We start from the raw sequence: 23,340 nt of genomic DNA, 5'->3' as shown, positions 1-23,340 counted from the left end.
TGTGCTCTTAAACAGGCCGGGCACAACACGGTTAAGGATAAAACAACGCTGCAAAACTATGATTTCTATGCGCAGTAAAACAAAACCATGGGCGCATTTTTAGTTATATAGCAATTTATATTGTTTTAAGTTTCATAGATACGAAAAGCACTATCAGCAAACAGTTCACACCGTAAAAATCAAGGAAAGTAAGGCTTATAAAAGAGTATAAAAATAAATTGTGTACTTTAAAAAAAGCGTCCTCCTAAAAGGAAAACCTTAAAAACACAGGTTGTGTGTATTGTATTGTGTGATTGAATAAAGGATGGAAAGAACAAAGGGAACAGTTAGAAATGTGTGTTGCAGTCTATTTGCCAGCGTTGTTTTGTTTTCTCAGCTGGAACACGGCGAGAACACAAGTTCGCGGCTCAGGGTTACATTTCCAAATTCAGGCATCTGCTTCCATACCTTCTCCAGATCATAATTTTTAATAAAATCTTTCTTGCTAACGTCAGCGTTTACGCGGACAAGAATCTTCAAGATATCTTCACCCCTGAAACAAAACACAAGCAAATATAAATGTTTAAATCAGGCAAAGTCCTGGTTAAAGGGTGCTGAATGGGTACTTCATTCAACTTCAGGGCAGATCTTACGTCTTGTATCTGTAACTACACTTTGTTATTGTTGCACTATTAATATCACAAGCTGAAATACCTGTTGCATCCCTCGCGAAGCTGCTCACACAGAGACTGGATGAAAATGCTGCCTTTTTTGGTGTTTCTAAGTGATTGGTACTTTCCAACCGTGGCCTTGGAAACCAGGAAATCAGCCTCTATCGGGTGATAGTCTTCCCCCTTCTGCTTCTGATAAATGTAGTCATCCACAGCCAATCCTTGCTGGAGACTATGCCCCTGGCAGGCCTGGATGAAGAACACCTTTGGCTTCCCAAGCAGAGCCGGGCAGTGTTCTCCGTTGAAAGCCGAGGTGATGTCGCTGATGGCCAGCGGCTCAAAGTCGACACCCCAGATGGTGTTCTCTTCGCCGTGACTCAGGACGCAGCAGACGAAGGCGTCGCCGTGCCGCGGGAGCACGCTCAGTGGGGTGAACCTGCCATCGGACCACTCCTCCAGCTTGCACTTCTGCAGCCCCGCCAGGTCCTTCAAGGCTGCCAGCAGCTTGGTGACCTGGGCCATGTCGCTCGCCGTTTGGTCCTTACACATCAGCACCTGGAAGCCAAGCCAGCTGAACACGGTGGCCAGGCTTTCTGTGGGAAAATAGAAGAAAAGCGAGGGATTGAGCGGTCCTTTGAAGACAAGGCAGTGGTGTGTCTAAATGCAGGAGGGATGGCCTGAGAGTGGCACCAGACCATAACACCCATCCTTGGCAAAGTGATGAGGAGAAATAAATTAAAACTGAACTGAAAGTGAAGTCTAAGTTTTAGAATCCTGGGCCCTCCATGGACACACCCCTGCACCAAGAAAACAAGGAGCTGGGGTAGCTCTCCTCTTGTCTAACACCTACCAGCGTCCTCCTCTGTTCCACTTCTCTTCTTCTGTGGGTCACGGAAGTTCTCGTTGTTAATGATCACGCAGAGACCGGTGGGTTTGCTGGTTAACGGATATTTGTCTTCCTGCAAGCAGAGCAGAGATGCAGATACATTGTTTACATTAGACCCGCCCAGCTGCCGTGACAACTGGATATGCACGTCATGGGTGTTTTTTTAATTTTTTTGCATACTTTATGAATCTCACTTTTTTATACTATACTATCTTACACTGTGTTTTACGGAGTATAAGTATTTAAAGAATTTTAGAAACTAGAAATTATGTTTGACACATGCAACCTGAAACACAGAATCTCACTGTCCAGTATGTTGAATTGCAGCGTCAACTTGCTATTTGATTAGGCCTATTTAATCAAATAAAGTGAATCAGTGCGATGTGTTTTCACTTGACCGAACGTAATTTCAGTGTTGACTGACATCTTGCAACTGGATTGACAACATTCTGATTTGGTATTCTATTCATGATTCTGTGCAGTGAGGTTAGTTGAACAACACAATAAAACGTTACCATCTTTTGGCTTTTGTGGCTCTCTGGAGCATCTGTGGAAATGAGAGTTAAAAATAGTTTAATATATAGCCTTAAAACACTTGTAGTTTAGAGCGAACATAGAAATAAACGGACGGAAAAAACCCTTTTTTTTACCTTCACTCAAACTCCTCTCAGAGGAGCGTTTCAAACTGCTCGATGAGACCGCGGTACATCCACTGTCTCCCCATTCCACTTCTTTAAGCTTAGGGTACGTTTCTAGGACGATCTCATTCTGTAGAACCTCAATGAACTCTGATTGTCTTCCTTTGTTGTTGAGTGTGTCCACGAGCTTGATTACGAGATCTTCTGCGTCCCCCTTATTGATGGATTTTAGTTTTGTGTATTCGCGGTCGGTTATCAGCTTTTTCTCCATCACTTTGTCAAGTATGAATTGGGAATCTGCGGATAGAATTTCTTGAAGGATTGTCTTGTTGCGTACAATGGGGTTATTGTGTGCCATTCTTGAAGCTCAAGAAGAGACTGAGAAAATGGAACTGGAAGAGAGCGGAGAGGATACATTGTTAAGATCCTCCTCTTAAATGCCCATGAATAAGATAAGATAAGATAAGATAAGAAAACAAAAACTGATCTAGCTGCTTCCCTGGGAGCTTTTCAACCCACATATCAAATGCGATGAACATTATTTAAATTGTACCACATTCATTTGCAGGACTATGTTGCTTATTCGGTCTACCTTAATCTTGGATCCAGCAGTCGTACTATGTTATAGCGCAGGTGTGTTCAGCTTTCAGAATAAGACTGTGTAAGTGCTAGCATGGTCCTACCAGACTCTTGTACTAGTACGGAAGAGAAATTGAAATTGAGCGGGTGTGTTTAGGCGGGCAAAACCAGGCTATGTAAGTGCTCCTGTGCACAAATCCCCGTCCCTGGTGTGGGTACCGGATTGATTCGGCTGCCAGATCGACTCGGGGTCCTAGATGCGCATGCGCGTTTCATTCATTCCCATGTTATTTTCAAGTATTAACGATCTCCTTTTGTTTTCTAATCTATGAATAATAATCTAATGTACAAATTATTGTTTCTTATACGTGGGTTATATATAAAAGAAGAATCGATTAACTCCATTCACTGAACGGGCGATCCACTTTATTTCCAGCGCTCCCAACACAGAGTCAAAACAGCGACCCACACGCAGACACTTCCGTCCTCCTCCTTCAGAATAAGAGTCCCTAACAGGAACTGGGTTACATATGCATTCATCAGTGCTTTTAGACGTGTTTCCAATGGCTTTGTTTGTGCGAAAGAACGGGATGCGTTCAATGAAATCAAAACCAAAACGGATTGAGCCTTCTTTTTATGTCCATGATTGAGCCCCGTTTATAAACAACCCTTCTGCGTTTTGTCCGTTGGCTTGTGTCAATGCGTCAAGTGTCGATACGTCATCTGTAGGCGCAGGACCCCGAGTTCATCTGGCAGCCGAGTCAATCCAGTACCCACACTGGCAACCTAATTTGTTGAAACAAATATGATGCGAAAGAAAGTGAAACGTAGCCTGGCTCCTCCCGCCTAAGTACTTCCGCTCAATTTGTATCTCTGTACATCAAGGAAGTACGAGAGTCTGGTAGGACCAGGCTAAGTGAAACGCCTCTTTCACCGACATCTGATTCTTCAGATATGAATCTAAAGTGAGACTATATCACCGTACATTCAGATCGACTATTACTGGTCCTCCACAGGAAAAATGCATGTATATATATATATATATATATATATATATATATATATATATATATATATATATATATATATATATATATATATATATACACAGGGTGCGATTTGTGAAAAAACCAGAGGGGGGGATAATTTTGAGAAACATTTTAAAATGTTTCAAAATGAAGACGGACGCTGTGTATTTTGGTTGTTAATTATTATGATGTAATGGTGAAAATACTTTGGGTGGGGGGGATAATTTTTATCCCCACCGAGGATAAAACTAATTCAGCAGACGGTAGGACGTGTAAACCAGAGGGGGGGATAATCCCCACCATCCCCACCGGCAAATCGCACCCTGTATATATATGACTTAACTGCAGTTCATTATGGTGGGGTAAGTGACACGACTGGCTCATTCTACCCCACAGCGTGTGGGGTAGAATGAACTTTGCCCAACAGCCACGATTTTGGAAAAAACTGCCTATAGTTTAACAATTCAGGCTAATCTTTAGCTAAATTATTCCCATGGTTTTATACCTTGGCAAATCACCAACATGTATGACATGTATTTTTACGGGTGGATAAATTTGCTTTGACATAGCAGTCATTATACCTGATATGTTAAAAACATACTTATTGTGAAAAAAAACAGTTTGTTGTGAAAAAAATATTTTCAATTTTACCATGTATTTCTCTCCATCACGGCCACCTTAAAATTAGCATTGTCGACCTTTCTAAATATGCTTTCAATATTACTTCCAAGAGAAGCTCCTTGGGCTCATTTGACATAGCCTGTACCAATTCTGTAAGGATTTGCAAGGTATTCTGAAAGAAATTGGTAAAATCCGAAAAGTGTCATTAATGTTGGGGTTACTGGTATCGTTGGGCAAAGCCCAGAGGAAGAAGAAATAGTTATGAGGAATAAAACATTGCTGCCTTAACTCTGTGTAAAATAAACAGAATTCTTGTTTTTGGCATTCATCTTTTTGACGTAGTTTATCCAAGATATACAAACGTAAATATGTTCATGTTTGCATTAAATGGAAGGTGTATTAAGTTGAGTTTTGAAGCTAATGTTCTGACACCTGGGAACCTGAAACAAACGGTCATTCTGTTCTACATACCAAAATAATTATCAACTGGATTATAAAATACAAGCCCTATGTCAACAGACATAGGTGTTTAGCGTAGGTTCTGCTGAGCCAGAAGCTCAGCTCATTAAAGGGAACTATTGTAGAACCTTTATATCCTTAAAACATCTTCGAAACAAGGATTCTGAAATGGTTTTTTGGGTCAATCCAGCATATGTACTGTGATATTCAACCCTGAATGTATGCTCAGAAGGCGGTCCCTTCCAACATCTCTCTACCTGTTGATTGGTCCTTTTGGAAGCTGAAACCTAACTTAACCCTGCTAGGAAACCCTAACCCTGAAAGAGGCCAGAGAGAGGCCCAAAACAAAAACATTAAAACCAAACCTTAATTGGAAACCCTAACCCCAGAACCGAAAGCAAACCCTAAAACACAACACATAGAAACCCCTGGCCCTAAAACCAAACCCATAAAACCCACTAATAATAACCCCTAATCCTAGAATAAAAACTAAACCCTAAAACCCATCACATAGAACCCCCTAACCCTAAAACCAACCCCCAGAACCTCAAAACCAAACCCTAACCCTAAAACCAAATCTTAAAACAAAAGAATAGACCCTTGAATCTAACTCTTACAATAAAACTAAACCCATGAACATTGTAAGATGGAAGTGGAAACCCTAACTCTTAAACCGATTCCTATACTATATATATATTTAGTATATGCTACACGTGAACCTCCTAAGATCGCGTGAACCTCCTCGCAATTTGATTGTTTCGCTATCTCGGGATATTGGGTAATATCCAATGATTGAGATCTCAAACTTGGGATATTGTTGCGCATGTGACGGTAGTCTCGTCACGCTAATAAAAACAAATAAACCGCTAATATAAACAAATAAATCCCGGCAAAAAATGATACCTTGTTTATTTTTATTTTTACTTCGCCTTCGGCAAATAATTGTTAAACATATGCCATTATTTTTGACGAATCTTCTTCATACTTAAGAGACATAAAGGGGAAGTATTGCTGAGAGGAAGTGACTCAGGAGGTTCAACTGAAAACACTGTACACTCACTCTGTCCTCCCTCAGGAGGGCAGAAAAGCAGAAAAAAACAACGGCGCTGGTCGTTTGTGTGGAGAGTGTATGTTGTGTTCATATGTACAGTAAAGGATGAGGTAACAAGGATGATAATGAAGCTGTTAGGGTTTTGGCTCCTTCCCTCGTTTCTTTGGGCTCTCCAGACTCCACAGATGGGTAAGTCATCCGAATGTTTGAAAACTGTTATTCTCACTTGAATAGTGCTAGTGTTTGTGTGTGTGAAGTATAACATCTGTTGTTTCATCAACAATTTCATTTTGTTAACTACTGAAGGTGTTGTGTGTATAAAATGGCCTTTTTAATAAACTGTCTATAGGCGTTTTTTGGCTCCCAAATGAACGTTCAAAATCTTTATCATACTAAACATATCCCAGATCCATTTTACACCAGATTTCCCCTCTAAGAGACATAAAGGGGAAGTATTGCTGACAGGAAGTGATTCAGGAGGTTCAACTGAAAACACTGTACACTCACTCTGTCCTCCCTCAGGAGGGCAGAAAAGCAGAAAAAAACAACGGCGCTGGTCGTTTGTGTGGAGAGTGCATGTTGTGTTCATATGTACAGTAAAGGATGAGGTAACAAGGATGATAATGAAGCTGTTAGGGTTTTGGCTCCTTCCCTCGTTTCTTTGGGCTCTCCAGACTCCACAGATGGGTAAGTCACCCAAATGTTTGAAAACTGTTATTCTCACTTGAATAGTGCTAGTTGTCACAACTCAGAGCGGCAATCAATTGCAGATCAAAAAGGATTTATTCCCAAACAGTCCAGCAGGCAAATCAGATTCCAGGTACAGGCAGGGTTCGTAAACAGGCAGGCAGGCAGACAGACACAGACGGACAGGCACGGGCAAGAGATCCAAAACCGATAGGCAGAAGACTTAGTCCAAAACAGGCAGGGTTCAAAACCGGGAAGAACAGTAAACTATAGCTTCTCTTTAAAAAGCTTCATGCTAGTCTCACTCACGTGGCCGTCAGGTAGCAAACAGTACATACCGTGACGATCTGACAAAGTGAACAGAAAGGGCAGTGCTTAAATACTCCACCAATCAATACCCAATGAGAGACAGGTGAACCGAGAAAATGGAGGGAAACAAACAAAGGCAGGAAGTTGCCCAAATAAGGACATGGGTGTTACTCCGGGCACATGACCAACACATGACTGCAAACATAGACAAAGTCCAGAATTATCACACTCCAACAGGTAGTGGGAGACAAAAAAATGTTCCGGGCAGGGACCCAGCTCCTCTCTTCGGGGCCGTAGCCCTCCCAGTCCACCAGGTACTGGTGGCCCGACCCCGACGGCGGACGTCGAGCAGGCGGCGAACAGTGTAAACCTCAGACCCATCAACGAGTCTGGGGGGTGAGGGGGGTTTGGGGTCGGGGTTGGGACGCAGATGCCTACCCCGGAAGGGCTTGACACGGGACACATGGAAGGTGGGGTGGATGCGGCTGAGGGCAGGAGGGAGGTTCAAACGAACCGCAGAGGGATTGACCACCTTGGAGATGGTGTAGGGGCCGATGAAGCGTGGGTTCAATTTTGGGGAAGTCCCCTTCAGAGGAAGGTCACGTGTGGAAAGCCACACCCGCTGCCCCTGGGTGTAGTGGGGAGCCCTGCTGCGGTGACGGTCTGCCTGACTCTTTGTTCTGGTCTGTGTGCGAAGAATGGCGGCCCGGGTCCGCCTCCACGTTCTGCGGCAGCGTCTGATGAATGTCTGTGCTGAGGGAACCCCAACCTCCTCCTCCTGGGCCGGGAACAATGGAGGCTGGTAGCCGAGGCAGCACTGGAACGGTGTCAGACCCGTTGACGCAGATGGCAAGGAGTTCATGGAGTTCTCCACCCATGGCAGCTGAAGGCTCCAGGCTGTAGGGTCCTGTGACGTCAGGCACCGCAATGCTGTCTCCATCTGCTGGTTGGCTCGCTCCGTCTGGCCATTTGACTGGGGATGAAAACCTGAGGACAGACTGACTTTAGCACCGAGAAGGTTGCAAAAAGCACGCCAAAAATTAGAGGTGAACTGGGGACCTCTGTTTGAGACCACATCCACTGGAAGCCCGTGTAGCCTGAAGACATGCTGCACAAGTAAGTCCGCTGTCTCTTTGGCAGAGGGTAACTTGGGTAAGGGGACCAAATGCACGGATTTGGAAAAGCGGTCAACAATGGTGAGGATTGTTGTGTTACTGTGAGAAGGTGGCAAACCAGTGACAAAGTCCAGGGCAATGTGGGATCAGGGTCTCCTGGGTACTGGTAGGGGTTGCAGTAAGCCGGCAGGTGATTGGAGTGATGGTTTATTCCGGGCACATACAGAACAGGCTACCACAAACTCATGCACACTCCCCTCCATAGCAGGCCACCAGAAGCGTTGTTTGATTAACGCAGTGGTGCGTCTGACACCCGGGTGGCAGGCCAGCTTGGATGAGTGACCCCATTGCAGGACCTGGGGGCGGACGGATTGTGGTACAAAAAGACGGTTAGGAGGGCAAGCCCTGGGGCCGGACTCACCAGACAGGGCTGTGCGGACAATGGTCTCAATATCCCATCTAGCAGCTCCTATGAGGCACTGTGGAGACAGGACGGTGCTAGGTGCAGGAGCAGGATCCGAATCTGGGAACTGACGAGACAGGGCATCCAGTTTACCATTCTTGGAGCCAGGTCGGTAGGACAGACAAAAGTTCAAATGGTAGAAAAACAGAGACCAACGAGATTGTCTGGGGTTTAAACATTTAGCCGAACGGAGATACTCCAGATTCTTATGATCCGTCCAAACTAAAAATGGCTCCTTAGCTCCCTCCAGCCAGTGACGCCACTCCTCTAGGGCCAATTTTACTGCCAATAGCTCTCTGTCCCCAATGTCGTAATTGCATTCAGTGGGAGTGAGTTTGTGGGAGTAGAATGCACAGGGGTGGATCTTCTGATCTCCCCCAGACTTCTGAGAGAGAATAGCACCCACCCCAACATCTGAGGCATCCACCTCAACGATAAATTGATGGTCAGGGTCAGGTTGGCTCAAGATCGGGCCGATGTGAAATGACTCTTCAGGTCGTTGAACGCTGCTTCGGCAGCTGGTGTCCAAGAGAATTTCACCCTGGGGGAGGTTAGAGTGGTTAGGGGAGCAGCCACTGAACCATAGTTGCGGATGAATCGCCGGTAGAAGTTAGCAAATCCCAGGAATCTTTGTAGCTCCCGCCTAGGCGTTGGACGCTCCCGATCGGTGACTGCTTTTACCTTCGGACCATCCATCTGGACCCCTCCTGCTGTGATGACATACCCCAGGAAGGAAACAGTCTCTTTGTGAAATTCACATTTCTCCACTTTAACGAACAGTTGGTTCTCCAAAAGGCGCTGCAGGACACTACGAACGTGCTGGGAGACCGACGGAGAAAAAATTTAAATGTCATCTAGGTAAACAAAAACAAACTTGTTAAGCATATCCCTCAGGACATCATTAATCAGACCCTGGAACACAGCTGGGCAGTTGGTAAGACCAAAAGGCATGACTAAATACTCAGTGATCTGAAGGAGCATTAAATGCAGTCTTCCATTCATCCCCCTCCCTTACTCGGACCAGATGGTAAGCACTGCGGAGATCCAGCTTGCTGAAAATCTTGGCCCCTTGCAACAGCTCAAAAGCTGAGGACATCAAAGGCAGAGGGTAGCGGTTCTTCACCGTGATGTTGTTTAGACCCCTATAGTCTAAACAAGGACGCAGGGCGCCGTCCTTCTTCCCTACGAAGAAGAACCCGGCACCAGCAGGCGAGGAAGAGGGGCGGATGATACCGGCAGCTAGTGATTCACCGATGTATTTGTTCATCGCTGCGGTTTCGGGGGGAGACAAGGAATAGAGACGGCCCCTAGGAGGTGACGTACCAGGTAGAAGATCGATGGCCAGGTCATAGGGTCGGTGTGGTGGCAGGGAGGTTGCACGGGCTTTACTGAACACGGCCTTGAGATCCAGGTACTCAGGTGGTACATCAGACAGATCCATGGAATCATCTGTGGCTTATGAGATTGCGGGCAGGGGGGTAAGAGCATTCTTAAGGCAGTTATTCAGACAGAATGGGCTCCAGCCTAGGATGGTGCTATTGGCCCAATCAACATGTGGATTGTGCTTTACCAGCCAGGGCCGGCCGAGGACGATGGGTGCAGTCGGTGAGTCTAACATATGGAACACTAGGTTCTCTTGATGGTTGCCAGAAATGAGTAGACTCACCGGGGCGTGACATGGGTTATCTGGGAGAACCTTTCTCCGGTTAGTGCTCTTGCCTCCAGGGGTGTCTTCAGCTGGGCTGGGACGAGGTGTAGCTCAGAGGCCAGAGAGGTGTCCATGAAATTGCCATCAGCTCCCGAGTCAATAAGTGCGGACACGAGGTGGGAATGAGCTCCTGTAATGAGCGTTGCAGGGACAAGGGTACGGACGGTACCCATCTGTCTCTCGGCTTGGGACAGATGGGTACAGTCCACTTGCATGGGCTCTGGTACGCTGGGGTCAGCTGGCACTGGCAGGGATGGGAGAGGGACCCCCGAGAAGGATGACCTCGGAGGAGGACGGAACTCTCGCTTCTCGGCGCGCTGCTTCAGGCGTTTGTCCATTCGGATGGCAAGCTCAATGAGGTCGTCAAAGGTGGAAGGTAGTTCGCGGGTGGCGATCTCATCCTTGATGGCCTCAGAGAGTCCATAGAGGAAGGCATCATACTGTGCATCTGGATTCCAGCCACTGGGGGTGGCGAGGGTGCGGAAGTCTATAGCATAGACGGCAGCAGAGCTCTTGCCTTGACGGATCTGCAACATCACTGGCAGCCTCTCTCCCATGCACCGAGCGATCGAAGACCTTCTTCATCTCACCTATGAATGCCTGATAGCTGGGACTGGGGAGTTGGAGACCCAAACCGCAGTACCTCACTCTCTTGCACGGCCCGTCAAGAGGTTATGATATATGCAACCCGGGACTGATCCGACGGAAAGGTGGCGGGTTGCAGCTGGAACACAAGCGAACATTGCGAAAGGAACGATCTGCATGTTCCTGGTTCCCCGGCACATGACCTCCAAAGACCTCTCAAGTGTCTCAAACTGGGCTTGACATTGACCGAGAAGCGCTCCTTGCCTCTCCAGCACAGTCTTCACCTGAATCAGATCTGCTGATTCCGTCTTGGTCAGATCGTACTGTCACGACTCAGAGCGGGAATCAATTGCAGATCAAAAAGGATTTATTCCCAAACAGTCCAGCAGGCAAATCAGATTCCAGGTACAGGCAGGGTTCGTAAACAGGCAGGCAGGCAGACAGACAGATACAGACGGACAGGTACGGGCAAGAGATCCAAAACCGTCCAAAAGTCCAAAACAGGCAGGGTTCAAAACCGGGAAGAACAGTAAACTATAGCTTCTCTTTAAAAAGCTTCACGCTAGTCTCACTCACGTGGCCGTCAGGTAGCAAACAGTACATACCGTGACGATCTGACAAAGTGAACAGAAAGGGCAGTGCTTAAATACTCCACCAATCAATACCCAATGAGAGACAGGTGAACCGAGAAAATGGAGGGAAACAAACAAAGGCAGGAAGTTGCCCAAATAAGGACATGGGTGTTACTCCGGGCACATGACCAACACATGACTACAAACATAGACAAAGTCCAGAATTATCACACTCCAACAGGTAGGGGGAGACAAAAACAACAGTCCATACGAGAATCCTGACACTAGTATAGGATAGGAAGTACAATGTGTGTGTGTCTGTGTGTTAGTGTGTGAAGTATAATATCTGTTGTGTTTCATCAACCTTTGCTATTGTTCTGGCATGGTTAATTTAAACATAAAGCCAAATTGAAAAGTTGGATCATTTGGAACAGATGGTCGGTTTCGGTGTATGGCTGTCAATTAAATAGTGTGTATTGTATGTGTTACCAGGAACACGCCACTCTGACCAGGAACTCTGCGAGGAATATGATGTGAGTCAGAGAGAAATGTCTCTCTTTTTTTATCTTACATTTAAAGGTGCTGTAGGTACGATGTACGATTTATTATTTCAGTGTAGTTTGTTAGAAATGGCCTAGCCACCATTCAGCTGTTAAGGAGTGAAATGCGCTCTGAGACTATCCGTTCTGAGTGGATTGCACCTGCCTTTGTAGGAGCCTAGTTCGATTCTAGGCCGCTCCCTGCTCCATTGTAGCCAATCAGGCCACCTTTTTTGTAATTTGTTCGGGGATTCCATCTTTCCGGTCGTTTAAGCAACACTAGTGCAAAACATAAGGCGGCAACATGTAACTTTCCTACAGTACCTTGAATTCAGGTGACTGTTCGATTTGGTTCACTTGTTCCCCCATTTCCTATTCCCTAGGTATGGTACCTGATAGAGTAGACAGACACTCTTAATATAACAAATAAAGGGAGAATTCAGACACTAATTAGGGTTCGGAAATCATTGACGTGACGTGTAACAGTTTCAAAAACGAGGCGCTATCTATTGGATGTCATCCAATACCCAACAGCTAATTTGCATAAATATTCTGTATGTGTCAGGCCACCGTCGTTGGAGGCATTCGGTGACAAAGACAACAACTATGAATCATGGGTTATAGTGAGGAAATAAGTGTCAGTTGTGCACTTCTTTCACGGTGCATTCAGGGCTTTAAGTCCTGCCCTTTGTGGGAAACCAGAGTTGCACACTGACATGTCGGAAGACGTGATTCCCTAAATAGTGCACTACATAGTCCCCTAAAAGTGGAGCAATTCAAGCACAGACTAAACCTCCTGTGTTGTCTGCAGCCAACGCTGCACCGGTACAACAGTTTAACCAAACAGATGGATCTCGTCGAAGAAGAGGGAGTTGAAAAGGTGTTCTGCCTCCTCTACCCAGAGAAGATGCTCCGATGCACCGTGGTGGGACAGTATTTACCCAGAGGGAGCCAGCTCTCCCTCTCGGTCATGTAAGCCTCCTTTCCTCCTTCCTCCTCATTTCTAGTTTGCGTGCACCCCGGCCCAATCTCACACTGATTAACGATTACTGAAAATAAATCAAGTAAATGGTTCTCAAATTGAAAAATCTTTGACTGCGTATATATATATTTTTTTAATGATAATAATTATATTAAGAATAATAATTATATACAATTGAAATAACAACATTAAAGTGGCATATTTTAAAGCCACAAATAGACGGCTTTGTTAAAAGTTAAAACCTTTATTGGTGTGAGTGTGTCTCTTTGTGTGTGTATGTATCTGCGCGTGCATGTTTGGTCATCCTATCCAGTATTTCAGATGATGAGGGGAATACAAGCACCCTTCCGGAATGTTCTCCTGAGGCGATTCAACCCTCCGAGGAACCAGGCGACTCAAAGCCCTTTGTCGTGTGCCGAGTGAACCACCTTTTCTACTCTCTCACGGTCCTTCAGAACGTGTCAGGGCCGGACACTCACGCCCTCTTCTGCCAAACGTTCAGTTACGAAATGCTGGGTAATTTGGTAGCACAAGATCATCCATACACCCTTCCATACCCCTCGCGAGATATACCTGACAATTCGATTTTGACTGTGTGTGTGTGTGTGTGTGTGTGTGTGTGTGTGTGTGTGTGTGTGTGTGTGTGTGTTTGTGTCACAGAGGTGCTGTCTCCACCACCGAACATCATTGCGGAGGTGAAAGAGGGGCTTCTGCTGGTAAGCTGGGGCCTTCCCTACAGTCTGTACACCGAGAACCCTCTGTGCTTCGACTACCAGGTTGATGACAAACAACAGGTACGCAGTGACATTAGACAGGACTAAATTACCCATGTTGCCTCCACTAGCAGCTTGATTACAACCAACAAGTAAACAGATACACAGTGGCAATAGAAAGGACTACATTACCCATGCTGCCTCCACTAGCAGCTTGATGACAACCAACAAGTACACAGATAAACAGTGACAATAGAAAGGACTACATTACCCATGCTGCCTCCACTAGCAGCTTGATGACAACCAACAAGTACACAGATAAACAGTGACAATAGAAAGGACTACATTACCCATGCTGCCTCCACTAGCAGCTTGATTACAACCAACAAGTACACAGATAAACAGTGACAATAGAAAGGACTACATTATCCATGCTGTTGAACAACATTACCAACACTCTCTGAGTGGTTGCCAAAGAGATACAGACATATAGATGGATGGACAAACAGACGGACGGACGGACGGACAGACCTAAAAAGGAAGACTGCTTGATGGACGGATGACTGAAGACAGAAAGACATACAGACAGATAGATATATAGGTGGATAGACAGGCAGACAGACAGTTCACAGTACCCCAAACCTCCATTCCAATCTCTTGCAAATGATGTCCGCTAGGTAAATGAAATTCATCGCAGAAACCAGCTGGAGAGGCCAGTGGATCCTGCTGCGGGATACGCAGTCAGGATAAGGACGAGGAAGAACCAGAACTGTCTGGGACCCGAGGAGTGGAGCGCCTGGAGTAACACGATTGGTCAGTGGTATTTTCGTCTATCTCTCTACCTAGTTGTATCTATATAATATAATTAAGTAGTAGTACTACTTTTGTAATACCATCGCACTTTTATGTATCGTGAAAATAAACCAGCAGTGTAAAATAAATAAAAAGGATTCTCATCATTTTGTGCTTGTGTGTTGTGTGTTGTGTCTGTGTGTTGTGTTGTTTGTTGTGTTTAGCTTTGCCCGCTGGGTCACGCTACAATCTAAACAAAGTTTTGATTGGCAGTATTTTACTTGGAACACCGATGATCGTTTTGGCTCTACTTTTACTGCTTAGGCAACATAGGTAACACACGCACACACACACACACACACACACACACACTTTCTCTCGCTCTCCCTCAGCGTTCTGTGACTTTTAACCACAGATCCATACCTGACACACAGTTGAACTTGACCCAACAAGGGAGTGCATCGCTTTAGTTTATTTGGTTTAAGTTAAGTTTGTTTGATGACAGATTGCATATTAAAAAAGAACGGAAATACAAGTGCAGGAAAGGGACGTAAACCCCGAAATGCTTATAAGACTCCGTCCCCTGTGGACGGAAGAGTGTGCAGATATAAATAAAATCATGGAAAAGACCTACAGTGAAAGAATGGTGTATTACGGTGAGCTGGGGTGAGTGTGTGTTTGTGTGTGTGTGCGTGTGCGAGTGTGGGTGTGTTTCAGTGCTGTGTGGTAAATTATGGGGAGTGAGTGATGAGTGCACAGATGAGAACAAAACTGTAAAGCGTTTCTCTAAGGCCACACACTTGAAGTTAACTTCCTCAAACACGACACCAAGAAAGTAAGACACAGGAGGTAAAAAACCATACATAGGGCACATCTGTTTCCCTCTTGCTAACTGTATGATGTGTGTGTGTGTGTGTGTGCTTCAGGGTGTCGAAGCTCCTCTTCCCTCAGATTCCTCAACCGCCCAAGAAGTACAAGCAGTTCCTGAAGAGTCCCACATCATTTTCTGTGAGTAAACGAACAATACATTTTACACACATACGCACACACACACACACAGCCACACGCCAGCGCATTTATATCCATGTTTAACCTTGGCCTGCGTATTTAGCTGTGTTGTGCCTGCTCCTCCAGTTTCTCCCTGTGGTCCGGGCTGCATATCAGGAGGACATCACAGTGGTGGAGGACACGCAGAGCTCAAACGATGAGCTGAAACACGACTTCTGACCTGCCAAATGTTTCTCAATGGAATCTGTGTGGCTTGTGTTCCTCAGGTGGCACATAAAGGGATGAGCGCGTCATCCATCCATCCAAACAGTACGGATGACAGCATGAACTCACCACTGCTCTGAGCAATGGGTGAGGTCATGCTGTCATCCAAACACTTTGGATGACCGTCACTGTCCTACTTGTATCCCCAATGGGACGTCTCTTGGCTCTCTTGTTATCATTAAAATAAATGACTAACAAGCCGAGTGCAGCTGTGTTTCTTGGGTGTGTGTCTGAAAACATGTGTATCTCACTGCGTGTTAGGGTTGTGAGGACAGTGTGTGAGTGTGCCCCTGTATTCAATCATGGCCTGGTTTGCAAGTTCTGTCCACAATAGACCCTTTAAGAAAAAATATCCTCTCAAACATGGGGCGCAGCGATCGAAAATTCCCTTCCCGATACAGATATCGAGGCGCTACTATTGGCTGATACTATTGGCTGATAGCGTATTTCACATACAAGCCTTTGTTTTACACAAACATAAATGTATAGGCCTATTATATTTGAGAAGGAAACAGAAATGCCTCTACATTGTGTTTACAGCTCAAGATCAAGAAATGTGCTGAGGTTCTGAGTGGAATCAAGCCTTTTATATTAAGAGGTTTTGTGGATTGCAGTAAAAGACATGCATCAGCAAAGACCATGGTTTTACTGCAACAAGACAGAGAATACAGTTAAACAGTTAAACAAATACGATGTAAAAACAGGAAAGGCATGAAGGAAATATCATCTATATGTCTATCTATATATGTATAGATATATTGAAAAAAAAAAGGATTATTTCCATTACACGAGAGCCACATTGATCCTAATTGGTACTGTTGCTCAGGGAGCTCACAGATGAGGCTGAAGACATTCAAGGATCGAACTCAGGACCTTTCAGCTGGGATTTGATCAAGCTATCCCCCTGACTCCACTGTGTTTTGGTGGCATTGGCGAAAACTAACCCAAACATTATAATATCATTAATTAGCACATTGTGGGATTGTGTGTGGATGATGGCTTGTTTACAGCCTCACCTGGCCCGGGTCAGACTGATTGGACTCTGGGGCTGGATGAGGCTGCACACCTGGTGTGCATTGAGCAATCAATGTGCACAGGTTGAACCAGCCACCACCACACACGCTCTGGGATCTTCAGCGTGGCAGCATGGATCACCTGCTCATGCATTATTGTCTACAAACTTTTACAATAAACCAGTTTCCAACACCACCACCCTGCATCCTTGCCTGAAGTAGCACATTAAAAGTCCCCTAGGTGGAGTGTGGCAATGCTAAACACATGTTTATATTAATATTATAAAAAGATTAAGGAAGGTACGAACAAACACATAGACAGAATTCATTACATTGTAAAAAGTGACAGAAGTCAGTGCAGCAATAACAGAGAGAAAAAAACGGAAGAAAATATAAATATTGCTTTTTTTTAAGCAAAAGAATGCTAATAAAACGCTATGCCTACAATATTCTCACTCCCATGCAATTTTTTTGCCATAAAAAACACATAGAACAAGTGAATATACGATGATGGTTAGTTAATTAGTGAAGCCCCATGATTACGCCAACCATCCCAATGCGTTACGTAATGAACCTGCAACCCCCGCAGAAAAATCATCCCATTGGCTAAACAAAACAAAAAGGACTGCGCCCGCTTCCCCTGTGCGGGGTCGTGCGTCAGTCATGTGTGGCGGGGGTCGTTGGCGTCGACGGCTGAATACGCGGGCCAAACCGTGTTCCCTAGCCCGGCCATCAGTAGCTCCTGGAGCCTGTTCTTGTAGTTGTCCCCCACTGGAAAACAATGATGTTACTTGAGGCGTTACAGGTCATGTTACAGTGACGCGCTACTGTGACATGTTATGGTTGGGCTTTGCGAATGACCTGTCAAATGGACGCGTCACAGTGTCATTTTCCAGCGAGGGGTTACAGTCACGTGCTACGGTTGCATGTCACAGGGATGCGTTAGAGTGACGTGTAACAGTGATGTGTTACAGTGACAGGTTACACTGGTGTGTAATAGGGAGATAATACAGTGGAGCGTTACAGTGACCTGTTACTGTGTAGTGTTACAGTGACATGTCAAGGTACCAGGTGACAGTGGCGGGTTACAGTGATGGGGATCTATTCCTTATCGATTTGGTGTGAACACGCTCACGCGTCATGTTTCTTACCCTTTTCTTTCATTGTGCAAACAAAGAACAGGAAGACGGCGACAGAAGGGCTCTTACCAGGAAGGGGGCGGCGGCTGGCCCTCAGGAGCCCCTCCAGGTGCACCAGGGCAATCCCGGCGGCCCCCTTCTCCGCCTCCTTCTTGGTGGAGCTGCGCTCTGACGGGAAGGAGGACAGGGTCACGTTAGCCATTCATCCTCACATAGACGAGCAAAGTGTCTTTGCATCGTCGTAGTCGCGTTTCGAGTGCGTCTCAGTGTTAGAGAGTGTGCTGTGTTTCGTGAGCTTTCGACAAAGACAGACGGAAAGACAGACGGGCAGACCAAGGGTAGAGAGACAGAAATATCCCCACCTGGACTTTGAAAGATGAACGGGCCATCGATTTTCAGAGCACATTCGTAAGTACCATCTGATGATATTATATCTTCCACAGGGGGGCATGATTTAGTTAGTTGCATGAAATGAAGAACGGCCATTCTCTCTCCACCTATGGAAGAACCACATAACAGTAAGCTTTAGGGTTCATTAGAAGTGTGTGTGTGTGTGTGTGTGTGTGTGTGTGTGTGTGTGTGTGTGTGTGTGTGTGTGTGTGGTACCACTAGATGCAGGGCTCAGAGACAAGGCTTTCATCAGGTCACTGTAGGCAGCTCCCACTGCCCCCTCCTGGTCAGCGGCCTGGTGGGGTCGGAGGTCAACCTTTATGGTCACTTCTACAGAGCCTAAGACCTGCCCCCCATCTGAAACAAGGACATCGGCTTAAAAGTCAGTACTGTGTGATGGTTTAACTTTAGGAACATTTTATCCCGTCCCTAATTTATAGAATATAATATTTGAGGTTGAGCATAAGAGCAAAAAATATATATACATAAAATCAATTAAAAAATAATCTGGACCCACTGACTCACTAAGCATCACTGACCTGTAACTTTGCCAGCGTCTGCGGTAAGATACACCGGCAAACCCATGTTTCCAAGGTCGGCCGCCACCTTTTGCAGTCTGCCTTTGACCTCACCTTGGATTTCAGAGAAACAAGGAAAACCACTTTAGTCAGGTATATAGGGGCCAATTCCTTCATTGTACTGTTTCTGAGCAGTATTGTTGATAGTGCGTCAAATCTCCAGCAGAGGAGCCATTCTAACCAGGAAGCTTGAGGTCTTTCACATTCTGCAGCCCCTCCAGGTGTGCCAAGGCCTTCTTTGCTGCCAGAGAATCTGATTCCTTTTTGGTGGACCGCTCTGAAAGAGCACAGGATTGGGAACACAACTAGAAATCATACTTTGAGTTTCCATTTAATAAGGTGCGATGAGTATCCCAGGGTCAGGGAATAAAGATAGATATATTGTGGACACAGTTATATCTAGAATGGATGTGCATCCACATAAATTCTGGATGGTGATGCAAAATGCTTATGGATAGCAACCTGAACTCACCTGGACTCTGGAAGGTTAGTTTCCCGTCAATTCTCAGGGAACAGCTGTACGTTTCATCAGGTCTTGGGACTATTTTCTCCTCAGGGGGGCAACATTGAGTCTGTCTGAAGAACTCCAGAACTGCCTGTTTCTCTTCACCTAAGGTAAGAAGCACATTATAAGTGTGTGTGTGTGTGTGTGTAGGTGTGTATGTGTGTGTGTGTGTGTGTGTGTGTGTGTGTGTGTGTGTGTGTGTGTGTGTGTGTGTGTGTGTGTGTGTGTGTGTGGTACCACTAGATGCAGGGCTCAGAGACAAGGCTTTCATCAGGTCACTGTAGGCAGCTCCCACTGCCCCCTCCTGGTCAGCGGCCTGGTGGGGTCGGAGGTCAACCTTTATGGTCACTTCTACGGAGCCTAAGACCTGCCCCCCATCTGAAACAAGGACATTGTCTTAAAACAGCTAAATCTCTTTTTTTTTGGTACACTGTGAAGGTTTAAATTCAGGAAAATTCTATCCAGGGATGCACTGATACCGATACCAGTACTCAGACTAGGGCCCAATACTGTGCTCATGTATTCGTATTCGTAAAACTTCTCAGATACAACCAACCGATACCACCAAAACAGTTTTTCTGTTTTTTTTAACCGTGGTTATTTGTCTTATACGTATGATCGTCCCTATAGTAATCTATACCACTATATCACTCCTACTGAAATAAGTCCCCAAATTAAGAGAGGAAGGGGTAAAAATCCTATGTTTTTGCCATTCTCCCCAAAACACTGTGATCAATCCACTCTGCTGAGAACGCCGGCGGCGTCCCGACTAAGGGCCACCGTTGGAGGGGTTCGGTGTATTTTTGGAGCTGTGCCTTGGCAGCGGGTGACTGCGGCGTCCGACAGAAGGTTGTTCTTTTCTGAGAATTATTGTATAGTGCCATGGTGTGTGTGGATGGTGAAGCTCCGTCTGAGCAGCGATTTATTTAATACCCGCGTCTGAGGGTTAGGATTCCAGGACACCTATAGTATAACGCTACGGTGTGCGTTGCATCTCATATACAAGATCACTCATTATATCACTCATACACAACAAATGTACTAAAGAATTATAACAAAGTTGCCGTGGTGCGAAACCATAGCGATAACATGCCCCCCCTCTTTCCTAGAACTCACGGCCCAAAACGCATTCTTTAAGATTGCAAAATTTTTGAATTCCCGCTTAGACAGTGGGTTCAGTGGCTCTTTAAACTGTAATGGTATTATTTAAGTACTCGTATCGGTACTCTGTATTGGCAAGTACCCAAATGTAAGTACTTGTACTTGGTCTGAGAAAAAGTGGAATTGGTGCATCCCAAATTCTATCCTATCCATAATTAATATAATATAATATCATTTGAGGTTGAGCACAAGAGCAAAAAACTAATATACAAAAAATATCTACAAAAATAATGTGAACTTCTGAAACCAAAATCTACAGACCACCCCTTTGAAGGTCCTTTGGCATGCTACTTCATGGATGCTTATACATACACCCCTTTAAGTAACTATCACTGACCTGTAACTTTGCCAGCGTCTGTGGTACGATACAGCGGCATACTGATGTTCCCAAGGTCGGCCGCCACCTTTTGCAGTCTGCCTTTGACCTCACCTTGGATTTCAGAGAAACAAAGAAAACCACTTTAGTCAGGTATATGGGGGCCAATTCCTTCATTGTACTGTTTCTTCCTCGGAGCATTTGCAAGAATGTGCCTTACACAAAGGTCAACCATAGCAGTAGCACTTTGATCTTTGTGATGAGAGATAAAGTACTAGTATGGTGACCAAGTTTGTTGATCCAACATCTCCATACTTCATACATCCACACTCCATAGATTGCAAAACACAAAAGTGATATTATTGACATTAGAAGCGATGCGTACATTCTAAATGTTATTTAGCAGAATCAGTACATGGAACTGATTTTGACAAATTGTATTGGGAATAAATGTTTTGCGAAGCCAGGAGAAACAGCTTATATCTTTTGATCACAGACCGGTGTTTCCCTTTAAGCTAGCACTCAACGTATGTCAAACATCCAACATTTAAACATTCTTGAGTAAAAAACAAACTCTGAAGGCAGATTACAACAGCAGAGTCAGAGCAGTATTGTTGGTAGTGTGTCAAATCGCCAGCAGAGGATCGTTCTAACCAGGAAGCTTGAGGTCTTTCACAGTCTGCAGCCCCTCCAGGTGTGCTAAGGCCTTCTGGGCTGCCAGAGAATCTGACTCCTTTTTGGTGGACGTCCGCTCTGAAAGAGCACAGGATTGGGAACGAATAAACCATACTTTGAATTTATATTTAATAGAGTGGGATGAGTTGAATCAGGGCCTGAAGATATTTGAGATATTGTCGTTCTTCTTGTGAATGGTATCGCAGAGTTAGGGAGTTAAGATATATGTGGATGCAAAATGCTTATCGATAGCAAGCTGAACTCACCTGGACTCTGGAAGGTTAGTTTCCCGTCAATTCTCAAGGAACAGCTGTACGTTCCATCAGGTCTTAGGTCTATTTTCTCCACAGGGGGGCAACATTGAGTCTGTCTGAAGAACTCCAGAACTGCCTGTTTCTCTTCACCTACGGTAAGAAGCAAAAAGCAGTGAACTTGAGTGTTCATTATAATTAGGGATTCACCGATTCCACTTTTTCTCAGACCAAGTAGAAGTATATAACATACATTTAGGTGCTCGCCCATTCTGAGTAATACTAATAATACCATTACCGTTTAAAGAGCCGGTGAACCCACTGCCTAAGCGGGAATTCGAACACTATGAGATTTAAAAATATGCGTTTTGGGCTGAGAGATCTAGGAAAGAGGGGGCGTGTTATCGCCATGGTTACGGCCCACGGCAACTTAGTTATACATTTTTAGTACCGTCGTTGTGTATGAGTGTCAGTGATATAATGAGCGATGTTGTATATGACATGTGCCACACACGTAGCGTTATACTATAGGTGTCCGGGAATTCTAACCCTCAGACGCGGGTATTAAATAAATCGCTGCTCAGACGGAGCTTCACCATCCACACACACCATAGCAGTAAGCTTCCGAAAATTCAACATTCTCTCGGATTCCCAAATGACCCGCTGCCAAGGCACAGCTCCACACGTCCACTCAAACCGCGCCGCCGATGCCCATTTATTCTCTAAATTGGGGACTTATTTGTGATAGTGATACATAGAATACTATGTTGACGATCAAATAGGACAAATTACCATGTTTAAAAAAATAAACATTACGTCAACGTTACGTCACGTTGCGTAAACTGCTATCGGTGGTTGTATCTAGCCTGGTCCTACCAGACTCTCGTACTTCATTTCATTTGCATAGAGAGTCTGGACCCACTCAATTGACAAACGTTAACTCACTTGAAGGCGGGTGTCTGTTGAAGTTTAAAACTATTGGGTCTGCCCAGTGCCACTCTGGATCTGCCATAACCAATCGCTAATGTTTGGCCGGGAATCACGTTGCGCGCAGGCTGTAAACAAACCAATCACCTTGCGTGAAGAAGTCCGTCAACGAGAGCTGACTTTAATGTCATTTATCTCAGCCACTCCCTCTGTTCGCTAATTGGACGCAGAAAATTTAGACGGAGAAAACCCACTAACATACCGCAGACCCAGACCTAGTACTGAAGGGAAATTCAAATTGAGCGGAAGTACTTAGGCGGGCGGAGCCAGGCAAGGTTGTATCCAGGTTGTATCCAAGAAGTTCACATTTCACAAGAGCTAGCTCAAAGTTCAGTGAACACAAATTAAAATGATCTAGTTCATGACTATGGTTCACAATTTTGAATTTTTCTCACAGTCCCAGAAAATGAACTGTTCACGTTCACCTTTTATTCTATTCTATTCTATTCTTTTTCAGTAGAGCCTTCTCCTACCCATCCACCCCCAGCCCCCCAATCATTGCCACTGTCCAGTGCCCAAACTAAATTAATGACTGTATACCACTAGAGAATCAAGATTACTTTTAAAGCCAAGGAAAAACATTGCGAGTATATGTTTCACCACTTTAACATCATAGCATATTATGCAGAAAGTGAAAAACCAAGCTGTCTGCAGCCGCCGGTCCTTCACAAAATGC

General features: G+C 45.1%; 3 protein-coding genes across 6 annotated transcripts in view; 1 reads left to right on the top strand and 2 right to left on the bottom strand.

Annotated features, from left to right (window-relative positions):
• On the bottom strand, positions 1 to 2,950 carry LOC307086135 (caspase-3-like). Of its 2 annotated transcripts, XM_079751204.1 has the most exons (6): positions 2,767 to 2,950; positions 2,187 to 2,566; positions 2,052 to 2,083; positions 1,501 to 1,609; positions 694 to 1,243; positions 1 to 532 (listed from the first exon to the last, which is right to left on the bottom strand). In XM_079751204.1, the coding sequence occupies exons 2-6, from the start codon at positions 2,530 to 2,532 to the stop codon at positions 373 to 375; spliced, it is 1,197 nt and encodes a 398-aa protein (XP_079607330.1). In that variant the 5' UTR covers positions 2,533 to 2,566; positions 2,767 to 2,950; the 3' UTR covers positions 1 to 372. The 2 variants fall into 2 exon arrangements, with proteins under 2 accessions (XP_079607330.1, XP_079607331.1); XM_079751205.1 differs by lacking the exon at positions 2,767 to 2,950 and having other exon boundaries at positions 2,187 to 2,610.
• Positions 2,951 to 6,044: 3,094 nt separating this feature from the next.
• On the top strand, positions 6,045 to 16,076 carry LOC307086141 (uncharacterized protein). 2 transcript variants are annotated; one of them, XR_013812420.1, is made up of 10 exons: positions 6,045 to 6,599; positions 11,844 to 11,884; positions 12,702 to 12,862; positions 13,186 to 13,388; positions 13,533 to 13,666; positions 14,263 to 14,398; positions 14,602 to 14,710; positions 15,304 to 15,385; positions 15,512 to 15,674; positions 15,742 to 16,076. XR_013812420.1 is itself a non-coding variant. In XM_079751214.1 (9 exons), the coding sequence occupies exons 1-9, from the start codon at positions 6,530 to 6,532 to the stop codon at positions 15,602 to 15,604; spliced, it is 1,029 nt and encodes a 342-aa protein (XP_079607340.1). In that variant the 5' UTR covers positions 6,045 to 6,529; the 3' UTR covers positions 15,605 to 16,076. The 2 variants fall into 2 exon arrangements, 1 of the variants encoding a protein (XP_079607340.1); XM_079751214.1 differs by having other exon boundaries at positions 15,512 to 16,076.
• A 145-nt stretch (positions 16,077 to 16,221) lies between these two features.
• Positions 16,222 to 23,340, bottom strand: part of LOC307086127 (uncharacterized protein) — a 23,114-nt gene continuing 15,995 nt past the window's right edge. For both annotated transcript variants that reach the window (XM_079751187.1, XM_079751186.1), the window contains 11 exons: positions 21,693 to 21,830; positions 21,406 to 21,504; positions 20,773 to 20,865; positions 19,512 to 19,652; positions 19,242 to 19,379; positions 18,951 to 19,046; positions 18,731 to 18,823; positions 18,408 to 18,548; positions 18,164 to 18,298; positions 17,871 to 17,969; positions 16,222 to 17,433 (listed from right to left, as the gene is read on the bottom strand). In XM_079751187.1, coding sequence (XP_079607313.1) covers positions 17,324 to 17,433; positions 17,871 to 17,969; positions 18,164 to 18,298; positions 18,408 to 18,548; positions 18,731 to 18,823; positions 18,951 to 19,046; positions 19,242 to 19,379; positions 19,512 to 19,652; positions 20,773 to 20,865; positions 21,406 to 21,504; positions 21,693 to 21,830 — 1,283 coding nt within the window. In that variant the 3' untranslated portion in view covers positions 16,222 to 17,323. The remainder of the gene's footprint in view (positions 17,434 to 17,870; positions 17,970 to 18,163; positions 18,299 to 18,407; positions 18,549 to 18,730; positions 18,824 to 18,950; positions 19,047 to 19,241; positions 19,380 to 19,511; positions 19,653 to 20,772; positions 20,866 to 21,405; positions 21,505 to 21,692; positions 21,831 to 23,340) is intronic.

The sequence above is a fragment of the Pollachius pollachius genome (assembly GCF_949987615.1).
Source record: "Pollachius pollachius genome assembly, chromosome: 14".
NCBI lineage: Eukaryota > Metazoa > Chordata > Actinopteri > Gadiformes > Gadidae > Pollachius > Pollachius pollachius.
Note: the sequence above shows the minus strand (reverse complement) of the source record. Positions and strands in the feature narration are given on the sequence as shown.